General features: G+C 43.1%; 2 protein-coding genes across 2 annotated transcripts in view; one reads left to right on the forward strand and one right to left on the reverse strand.

Moving 5' to 3' along the window:
- LOC108251664 (sodium/potassium-transporting ATPase subunit beta-2) overlaps positions 1–7,507 on the reverse strand; it is a gene marked incomplete at its 3' end in the record, with an annotated part of 16,288 nt that extends 8,781 nt beyond the window's left edge. The window contains 4 exon segments of the mRNA XM_017442035.2: positions 1,661–1,740; positions 2,009–2,113; positions 2,331–2,459; positions 7,217–7,507. Of these exon segments, the coding sequence (XP_017297524.2) occupies positions 1,661–1,740; positions 2,009–2,113; positions 2,331–2,459; positions 7,217–7,319 (417 nt within the window).
- Positions 7,508–10,135: 2,628 nt separating this feature from the next.
- Positions 10,136–11,077, forward strand: part of LOC108251663 — a 15,835-nt gene continuing 14,893 nt past the window's right edge. Inside the window, exon 1 of the mRNA XM_017442034.3 lies at positions 10,136–10,215. The gene's annotated coding sequence lies outside the window, so the exon portion shown is untranslated. The remainder of the gene's footprint in view (positions 10,216–11,077) is intronic.

Consider the following 11,077-nt stretch of genomic DNA (forward strand, 5'->3'; position numbering starts at 1 on the left):
CCATACTCCCGGAGCACCCCCCACAAGATTCCCCGAGGGACACGGCCGAACGTCTTCTCCAAGTCCACAAAACACATGTAGACTGTTTGGGCGAACTCCCATGCACCCTCAAGGACCCTGCTAAGAGTATAGAGCTGGTCCAGTGTTCCACGGCCAGGACGAAAACCACACTGCTCTTCCTGAATCCGAGGACGGACCCTCCTCTCCAGAACCCGCAAATAGACCTTACCAGGGAGGCTTAAGAGTGTGATCCCTCTGTAGTTGGAACACACCCTCCGGCCCCCCTTTTTAAATAAGGGGACCACCACCCCGGTCTGCCAATCTAGGGGAACTGCCCCTGATGTCCACACAATATTGCAGAGTCATGTCAACCAAGACAGGCCCACAACATCTAGACCATTAAGGTACTCCAGGTGAATCTCGTCCTCCCCTGGGGCCTTGCCACTGAGGAGCTTTTTAACCACCTCTGTGACCTCAGCACCAGAGATTGGAGAGCCCAACCCTAGGTCCTCAGGCTCTGCTTTCTCACTGGAAGACGTGCCGGTGGGATTAAGGAGGTCTTCGAAGTATTCTGCTCACTGACCCACGGCGTCCCGAGTTGAGGTCAGCAGCACACCACCCCCACCATAAACAATGTTGATGGTGCACTGCTGACTATATTCCCCGAGGCATTCTGTGGGGATGCCAGAATTGCTTTTAAGGGCTATCTGGTCCCAGTAGAACCAAAGCCGGAGCTGTGTCTGCATCTTTTGTCAAGTCAAGCTTGTTCTTAGTGTGGGTTGGACTCTGCCAGGGCTGTCACTTGTCTCTGACCCTGTTTGTGGTGTTCATGGACAGGATCTCGAGGCACAGTCGTAGAGAGAAAAGTTTTTGAATTAGGAACCTTAGGGTCTCATTTCCGCTTTTTGCAGTTCATGTTCTGTGGAATGTTTCACCGGGTCAGGGCTGAGTCTCTGCCTCAAGTGGAGGAGTTCAAGTATCTGGGAGTTTTGTTCACAACTGATGGTTGGATGGAGGGGAAGTTGAATCAGGGCCTTGTCCTCAGTAATCAGGGTGTTGCTGTTTTCTGTTGAAATGAGTTTCCTTCATAGTGTGGTTGGGCTCAGCCTTAGAGCTCGGTCATCCCAAAGGAGCTCAAAGAAGAACTACTGCTTCTTCGCTTTAAAATGAGTTGGTGGTTTATTATGATTTGGGCATCTGAATAAAATGCCTCATGGATGCCTCCCTTCAGAGGGTTTCTGGGCACATCCTGCTGGGAGGAGGCCGCAGAGCAGACCCAGAACTCATTAGAGGGATTATATATCTCTGGCCTGGGAATGTCTTGGGATCCTCCAGAAGGAGCTGAATAGTATTGATGTGGAGAGGAAGATCAGAGTTGCCCCCACAACCTGACCAAGATAAGTGTTAGAAGATAAATGGATTCACAGTAATCATCATTGATAACCAATCAATAACAGAAAATCGGTTTGTCTATCCATTGTCTCTAACATAGTCTTTGTTTTAACAGTGTGTCCTAATTTAATGTATTTAAATAATAACACACATGCCCCTGTCTCACATACACTGATCACAGTAATACACTCAATAACATACACACACACACACCTGTCACAATCACACAAAAACACACAACCAATAAACTTATTGAGAAATTCTTTACCTCTCCACTGTCTTCTTGGATGAAGTATTGATCAGGAGGGCAGTTATCGTTGGTCTGAACCTGATAGCTGTCGTTGTAGGCTGCACACAAACACACACAAGTTAAAAAGTAAACATATAAATGATAAGTTTAAAAAAATACAGGCGGAAACATTGAGGTTTAAAGACAGAAACAGGTGAAACACACAGACGAGACATGAACAGGTAAATGTGAAACACAACATCAACAGCAGGTTTTATTTAAGAATCAGACTACAGAGTGTTTAATTATTAATGTGTTTTAAATCACAGTTTGACAATCCAACACATTTTTAAAGATTGATAATTGACTAATTAACAGATTTCTTACGGGTCAGGAAGTTGTTGAGGTTCTGGACGAAGCCGCTCCAGCTCTCAGTGTCCGACACAGAGAAAGTGATCTCCAGCTGATCACCTTTTGGACGAATCATCATCCCTGAAATGCAAACAGCTGGGTAACCAATCACCACCCTGCACTGTCTGTGGGCGGAGCCTCACTGCAGGTGTTCTAATGTATGGGAACATTCAGATGTGTTGAAAAGGTGAACATTTAAACCATTCAGGTTAGATAGTACCAGGACCAGGAGCACCTGGACCTTCCTGCCATCCACCTGTCTGTCCATGTGGACGCTCAGATAGGTCAGTTTTCTCACCTGGAGTGGCCAGCTGGTCCTGCCAGGTGGGCTTGTAATCATCGAGTGTCAGCAGCAAAATGTACATGGTGAGAGCAAACATCCCTGCTAGGAACAGGTAGAAGATCAGGTAGAAGAGCAGGATCAGGCCTGGTTGGGGGAAGAAGACAGAGTTGGTTCTTTAGCACATTAACCCCCCCCCCAACCCCCCCTCCCCCCAATCTAAACGTTATTTCTGTAATCCTTTTGTGTTAAGCCCCACCCCCTGATGATGACCTACATACAGTATGAATGAAGGAAGTGGGGGTATAATCTGTTCAGTCTGTGACTTTGCCTTTTGATTATGGATTTATCACAAACTATCAATCAGTCGTTACCCTGACGACAGAGAATCCTGTCCTCTGATTGGCTGCTAACAGTTTACTTACTTCAACCAGCAGGTAACCAAAGAACAAAAATTGATGATCCATGGATCATGGAAATGTTTTTGGAAACGTCTTAATAATTTCTGTTTCTCAAACAACTTATGAAAATGAAAATAAATAAACCTTCCTTAAGAATTCAATATTTCCTCAAAAGAGTTCGCCCCCAGACTCTTAAAGTTCTGACACTGTGACCCGAGAGGCCCATGTTAGTCTCACTGGATCCCTGAAACAACTTCATAAACCATCAGTTTGTTATGCAGTTTGTTTGTTTGTTCATCATGTGAAGACCTTCCCCACAATTTGACTTTAATGTTGTAACCTGAGAAAAACATTTTTGCTGAGTTTCTGTAAGTTCAGCGGACAAAAGGTAAACACAAAACCATAAAGAGAAATTCAGCGAGGGCTGCCTGGGGGAACCCGAGCCAGCCTAGAACGGCGAGCCCACTGCCAGCAGCCCCGGACCAAAGACCTGCCGGCTCAGCCAGGAACCCAGGGACCAACCAGGGACCAACCAGGCACCAACCAGGCGCCCCCAGCCTCCAAACCCCTCTGTCAACCTGGAAGTAACCCGGCCCTCATGGGTAGCTCAAACCCCAACACCCCTGCCCACACCCCCTGGCCCTACAGGTCCCAGCCACCATGGCCCCGGACCCGCCCACCGGGCCAGGGATGCAGGGGAGGGAAGCNCACACACACACACTCTGGCTGAACCACACACACACACACACACACACACACTCAGCACAAAGGCAGAACCATACTAGTGCAAAGATAATTTGGTGGTCATCTGCAGAATCACCCCACCAAAAAATCTCCAACCTCACTTAAAACTACTAATATATTGAACTGCCAGGGATTGTAACATTAGTCCTAATAACAAACAAGAAACAATTATGGGCTAGTTTAATATCAATTAATTGTTTGTAGTAAGTAAAACTAGATGACCACTGTTCACCAACCTCTAACACCAGGGCTAATGCTAGGACTAACCTTACCCTTAACCCCTAACCCAGGAAAAAACAAAAAACAACTGAAGACAATTACTGTTCACTAAATCTAATCCCAGGAGTAACCCCAAACCCTTCTCCCAGAATTACCAGGATCTGTTTTTTTTTCTTTGTATGACTATGTTCCAGGTGCAGCAGGTGGACAACAAGCATAATCATTATAGACAACAATATAACCAGGTTTCAGTCTTGGATTGGTCCTGTTAAAAGTTTCCTTCTCTAGAACTAATATCATCAAACTTGTCTGCAGATTACATCGTCTCACAGAATCACATCAGTCCTGAAATCCAGACACTAACCCAGAGCTGGACCTGATTGCAGATGTGGACCCGATCAAGGGTCCACATCTGCGTCTGCATCTGAGTCTGAAACCAGACTAAGAGGGCTTTTAGTTTGTTGTATTTGTTGTTATTATTTACGTGTGTTGTGTTTTTGTGTTTTTCTGTTGTCCTGTTTGTGTATGTGCTCACTCTGGTCATGTGACTGTTACCAGAACATGAATGTGACATCTGTTAGATTCAGTAAACTGTTGTACTGTCCCTTTAAAAGGACCACCGTCCTCACAAATACATTAATCCCATCAAATGTGTGTGTGTGTTCAGATTTTGGTCCAATCAAACTCATCTGTTGTATTAAATCCGGATTAACACACACTCTTCAGTGTTCGTGAGTGTGTGTCCTTCAGTGTCTGTAACAACCAAACAGCCCCGGTGCATGATGGGAAATATTGTCTTCAGAGAGAATCTGGATTATTCCAGACCAGAGATCCTGTTTAAAACCATCCTGATGGTTTACAGACAGGTTCTAAATTCACAGATATTAAAAAGATACATTTCATCAACAAAAGAAACATAAATATCTGTTATGGCTCGGTACACCAGAATATCTTTACAGTTTGATGTTTAAAATGATAAAGAAGTAAAATGTTGAAGGACACCAATGCAGCTCCTGCCTGAAACTTGAACATCCATCAGCTTTCTTCTCTAAAGCTCAACAGGAATTCAGAACTTCCTGTGGTAATTCCAAAAAAGGTTAAAAACAAAAACAACTGGACTTCTATTTGGTAGTTGAAAACGTTTCACTCTGTGACCAGAGTGGCCCATCAGTGAGTCAGGCTAACAAAGACCCTAATGAGCCTCTGTTGTGAGGAGAGTGAGTTAATCTGCAGGTGAATCCAGTTTACAGAACATCTCAGCTTTAAAGGCTGGAACTCCACACTCTCTGTTTCTGACTTGAAAAGTTCATCGGATGAGAAGAGAAACATCTTCAGCTACTGAAGTCCAGTTGTTTTTGTTTTTAACCATTTTTTGGATTTACCATGTTCTGGATGACTGAGACTCTACAGCAGCCTGTTTCTGTGGTAGTCCTAAAAACATTTAAAAAAACAAACCAACTGTTCTGTTCTGTGTTTGAAGACATTTCACTTCTCATCCTGGAAGCTTCTTCAGTTAAAAACTGGAGACTGTGGAGTTCTAAGCTTTAAACTGCAGAAAAGCTTTATTTATACAACTAAACTCACATGCAGATTAATTTCCCTCCCCTCCCTCCTGAGGGTCATTGTTTGCCTGGCTCACAGAGAAATGTTTGAGTCACCTGTGTGAAGGTGTCTGTTCCTGTGTGATGTCACAGTCTAACACGCCTGTTATTGTTTCCTGTTAAAGCTTTTATTGTGACAGTCCAACATGCCCTAACCCTAACATTCAGAAAAAAACACATCTGGAACAAACCTAGTTCTGAAACCCAAACATCAACAAACATCTGGATCAAACCCTGAAGCCCACACAGAAATAAAGACATGAATAAAAGCAGGAATAGTTACAGGAACTTTCTGTTTTTATATTTCTGTCCTTCTACTGATCAGTCTGAGGAGATCCTCCTGGATCACTGATCAGGTGTATCAATAAAACTACTGATCCGATGTTTGATCAGCCATAGTTAAAGGTGAAAAAAACCCCAAAAAACTGACATTTCCTGAATGTTATTTAATCAAACACATCCACACAACATTGCAACAACCCATTTTTCTGACCTAAAAGTAAAATAAACAATTTTTAGCATTTTAGTCAATATAATTTGAAGTGGATGATTTGTGATTTGATTTGATTTTTTAAGCCTTTTGACACCTTTAGTTGGCCTTTTATGACTTGTTTTAGATAAGTTTAGTTTAGCTCTCTGTATCCTAATTTCCTAGCTTGGATTTTCATTTCTTTATCTTACTTTTGCTCTTTTATTTTGTTTAGATTATCTTAGCTCATGTTTTAGATAAGTTTAGTTTTTTATATTATTGTGTATGTTTCATGATGACTGTATTTTTGTGTTTTCATGCTATAAAACACTTTGAACCGCCTTGTTGCTAATAAGTACCATATAAATAAATTTGACTTGACTTGACTTGGGGCATATTTGCCATCCTGGATTCATGACAAGCACTGTGCCCCGTCATGGCCGACAAGACAAACCAAATTGGGAACGTGGAACTGTGAGAACCGATTACCAGATTGTTGTCATGACATCAGTACACAACAATGCAAAACAACATAAAGTTGACAGGAGAGAGCTAATGTTGCTAACTTGAAGCTAACCTGATGCTAATCCGATGCTAACAATGCTAACCGTATGCTAACTCCTGAACAACGTGACAGTGCCAGAATAGTGTTTATAAACTCTCATATCAGAGTAAACTAATCAGCAGCAGGTTCAGACTATCACACATGGATTGTTTATATTTTTTCCTCTGAATCACAGACTGATCTCAGGCTGTCGGCCTGAAAGCAGCTCAGACCTTTAATGACAGCGCACGTTCATTTCCTGTTTGAAGGAAAACTTCCTGTTTCTCTTCTCTGTGGAGATATCCACCTCTCCATTTGTCTTTAAAAAAAAAAAAAAATAGTTAGAACTGCTGCTGGAAAATGGTCCTGTTCTGTGGTGTGAAGCCAGTACACTGCAGTAACGAGGGTCGGAGCGGTGCTTCCCTTTGAAGTGATCCAAACCTGAGTTCTGATAGTAACTCCCACATCGGAGCTGACGGATCCAAATCTGAGGAAGGTTTTTATCTTTCAGGAAGCCAAACAATGAAACTTCAGAGGTATTTTCTGGCCGGTTTGATCGATTAATTCCAACAAACGGAACTATATTGTTCTGTATTCATCCACTCACTGATGAACGGCTGAATGCTGTGAACCTCAGAGGCTCTGAGGACGTCACGCATCAGGGGGGTCATGGAAAAAGCCGAAAACACCCGAGAGGTTTCTTCTATGTTCAGTATTTAAAAAACTTTTTTTTTTTTTTTTTAATTTTTTACAATAAACATATTTAATGATTTTCTTTGAACTGATGTTGGCTTCAAAACACTTAAAGCTCTAATGTCTGACAGCAGCTTCACTGATCAGCTGACTGATCAGCTGTTTCATCAATAAGCAGATCATCACAGGCTCTCATCATTCACTGAAGGTTAAACGCGTGTGCGCGCACTCACCCCAGCTCGTGGCCGTGCGGCCCAGCAGCTCGTGCGTGCGAGGGTTCCAGAAGAACTCGTGCCACTGGCTCGAGCCTTTGCGGTGCTCCTTTGATCCGGACATGACGGTGAGGATGAAGAGGATGAAGATGAGGAGCTCTGTCTGACACTGCGCGTGCACGCTGCCCCTGCCGCGGATCGATGATGGTGATGATGGTGATGAAGGTGATGAAGGACACGGAGGCTGCTGTAAACCCGACAGGAGTAACGTAACCGCGCCGATCAGAGAGCGGCCCGCCCCTCCAGCTGTCCGCCTGTGACGTCACGGAGCAGACATTTTATTACCGCGGGGAGGTTCGGTCCGGATTCAAGGGATCTGATACGATCTGACTTATATCCACAACGAAAACCTTTCTAAAACTACAAAAATCACTTCCTTCATCAGAATATGCTACCCGTTTAAAATGAAAAGCTATCGCAGAAGTATGCACTAATCCCTTTATTAGAATATCCTACCTTTTATAAAATTTAGAGGATTGTTCATGTTGTACTAAAATCCTTAATCTGCATATCCCACTTGTATGCAGGGTAGCACATTCCGTTGCATCAAATCCCTTCATTTTAATAATCTACCTTTATAAAATATAGCTGTAGCACAAATAGATGCACTAAAACCCTTTATCAAAATATCCTACCATTATAAAATTCAGAAGTAGCACATATAGATGCACTTAATGTCTTCATAACAATACCCTACCTTAAAAAAAACACTAAGGTAGGGTATTCTGTGGCACCAAGTGTCATCATTTGAGTATTCTACCTTTATAAAATATCGTGGTAGCACACGTCCTAAAACCCTTTATAAGAATATCTAACTTGAAGAAAGACAGAATGATACAGTATCAGACAAGCTTTTATTATACATACATGAAAATAGACATCTATAAATACAATTTACTGCTGGCAACACTTTTCACATGAATAATTAGTTTGACACTCTTTTTTATATGTGTCACAGTTAAAATTGGTGTATTTATATTGAGTGTGTATAGTTGATACTGAGGTACTGTATTTACATTTAGAAATATTAAAGTCTTTGTTGTTGTTGTGTCTTTTGTTGGTGAAATATCTGTCTGAAATAAATGATCATCATCATCATCATTGCCACAAGGTAGGTCGGATTGACGGGTAGCACAGAAAGTCAGAACACCGGCCCCAGGATGTGAGGGGCCCTAACCCCCCCGGCCTCCGTCTAATAAGCTAAAGCATTTTTTAAAATAATAATTTGTTGAAAAGATTTAAAATATGTGATTCAGACATGGCAACTATAACACCAGGAGGTAAATGAGACTCATTATGTTGAAGGATTGAAAGATTTAAGAGCAGTTGTTGGTGTTTTGGCACACAGAAACAAAGTCAGGATCATAAAAGCAGCTGAGACTCCCTCAGAACTACAGATCAGTCTGATGTGTTTTAAAGACGCTTTACTGACAACATAAATAACATTTTACTTACTTAGAACAAAGGGGAACGACAGCAACTTGACCATGAAGTGGTCGGCCATGTAAAACAACAGAGTGGCTCAGAGGACGCTGAGGAGCACAGAGGTCACCAACCTTCCTGAGGCCTTCAGATTAGCTCAGGAACAGAGAGGAGAGAGCTTCATGGTTTGGGTTTCCATGGCCAAGCAGCTGCATCCAAGCCTTCTATCACCAAGAGCAAAGAGTCGACTGCAGTGGAGTAAAGACCACCACCACAGGACTCTGGAGCAGAAGAGACGTGTCCTCTGGAGGGACGAATCACACTTCTCTGTCCGGTAATCTGATGGACGAGTCTGGGTTTGGCTGCTGCCAGGAGAACAACATCATTGTATGACTTCACAAATGCTGTTCTGGAGGAATGATAAAAAGTTCCCATAAACACTCCTAAACCTGTGGAAAGCCTCTCCAGAAGAGCTGAAGCTGTTACAGCTGCAGAGACGGGGCCAACATCAGGTCAAAGCCTGAGGATTAAGAGGGGGATGTTGCTGAAGTTAATGTCTGTGTGAAGAGAGGCGGGTGAATACTTTTGGTAATATAGTGTAGTTTATTGTTCATTATTTCAGGTTTTATATAGATCAGGTTTATTTTTAAGTACTGATTGAAAAGTCATAATATGCTTTAAATATCACAGTCTGTTTTTAAATTATTTTGTAACAGTTTTTCAGTTTGAACTCTTGTGTTCAGTTTTATTTCCCTTTCTCGCCTGCTCCGTCAGCCTCTTCCTTCTCTCAGTACGTCTCCATGGCCAGCCTGCCACACCTGTCTACACCTGTAAAATCTTTAAGTTTTACTTTAGCTCCTGGTACCAGTCTGATGGCCTCTCCACAAATCGTGACATTAAAAATATGATTTAGAGCAAAGGAAGTTAAAACAGGATGTTTAAGAAGATGTTTTGATTTAACACCTTTCGAGAAATACTCGAGGGCAGAATGCTGTTCTTTACTGTTGAGATATCATAAAGAAACAAAACTAATAAAGAAAATGTAGTTTCTTTGTTTCCTACTTTATAAATTAATAGAAGCTCATCTTGGTCCACATTTACACCAGTTTGTGGAGGTAATGCAGGGGTTCCCAGTCCTGGTCCTGGAGGGCCTCTATCCTGCAGGTTTTAGTTGTTTCCCTGCTTTTCAGCAGATATTCAGGTTCGGTAGAAACCTGTTAATCACTCAGTCATTTAAATAAGGAGAGTCAAAGCAGAGAAACACATAAAACATGCAGGACAGTGGCCCTCCAGGACCAGGATTGAGGACCTCTAAGATAATGCATCAAAACGTTGCTTATCACCCGCCAATAAACCGAAAAAGAGAAGAAATTAAGTTTTGACTCACTCCTACCAGTAGGTGGCGGTAATGAAACCATGTGTTGTTTTACCAACCGCCAATAAAGAAGAAGAAGGAGAAGAAGAAGAAGAAGAAGAAGAAGAAGAAGAAGAAGAAGAAGAAGAGAAACAAATAAAGGAGAAAAAGAAGCGATAGCAAGGTGAGCAGGATATGATGTTTCAGGTTGATTTGTTGTTTTTTGTAACTGTGTCTTCCTCAGTCCCGGTTCGGTTCGGTTCGGTTCTGTTGACTTCATCCTGCAGCGTCCTTTAGCCTCCCGGTAACATTTAGCTAGTAACTTCCATTATCGGACACGTCCTCTCTTCGCATCCGAACCGGGTCACCTGACCTCTGACACAGCCGTGGGTCGGTGTGGGTCGGTGTGGTGCCGGTGTGGTTCGGTGTGGTGCCGGTGTGGTGCCGGTGTCGGCCGTTTGGGTCCAGATTCGGTCCTGAAGCAGAGAAGAGCTAGTATCTGGAGACTGCACCAGACTCCATTCAAAAAACAGCGAATTTTAGTCATGAAGCTTCAGCGGGACTGATGTGTTTATCTGGGTCAGAACCTGGAATCAGGAGCAGAACAGCTGCCCCGGGATCAGACCTGCAGGGAGTCCTGAGTCCCAACACAACCAGACACACAGATGATGGACCTCTCTGGTTCACATGGATGAAGGTCCTGATTGGAGAGAAACTGACTGGGGATAATGCTCCACTGGAGGTTTTAGAAAGCTGAAATCTGAGGCCTCCTCCTCTGTTTAAAGTTGGTTTGTCTCTTTGACATAGATGTCTTCCTTCACCCCCCTCTCAAACCTTCTGTCTTCTCTGTCCAACATCTGAACACTGTGGTCCTCCAAAGAGTGTCCCTTCTCCTTGAGTAGCAGGAGCTCAGCTGAGTCCTGAAGAGTTGAGCCATTCGTCTGTGGAGAAGCTGTTTGTTTCTCAAATATGGAGGTCTGACCTACAGACACCACACCGCTCAGCCTGTGTCCTCAGGATAGACCGGCCTCTGTGTCCTCAGGATA

This window comes from Kryptolebias marmoratus, unplaced genomic scaffold (genome assembly GCF_001649575.2).
Source record: "Kryptolebias marmoratus isolate JLee-2015 unplaced genomic scaffold, ASM164957v2 Scaffold43, whole genome shotgun sequence".
Taxonomy (NCBI): domain Eukaryota; kingdom Metazoa; phylum Chordata; class Actinopteri; order Cyprinodontiformes; family Rivulidae; genus Kryptolebias; species Kryptolebias marmoratus.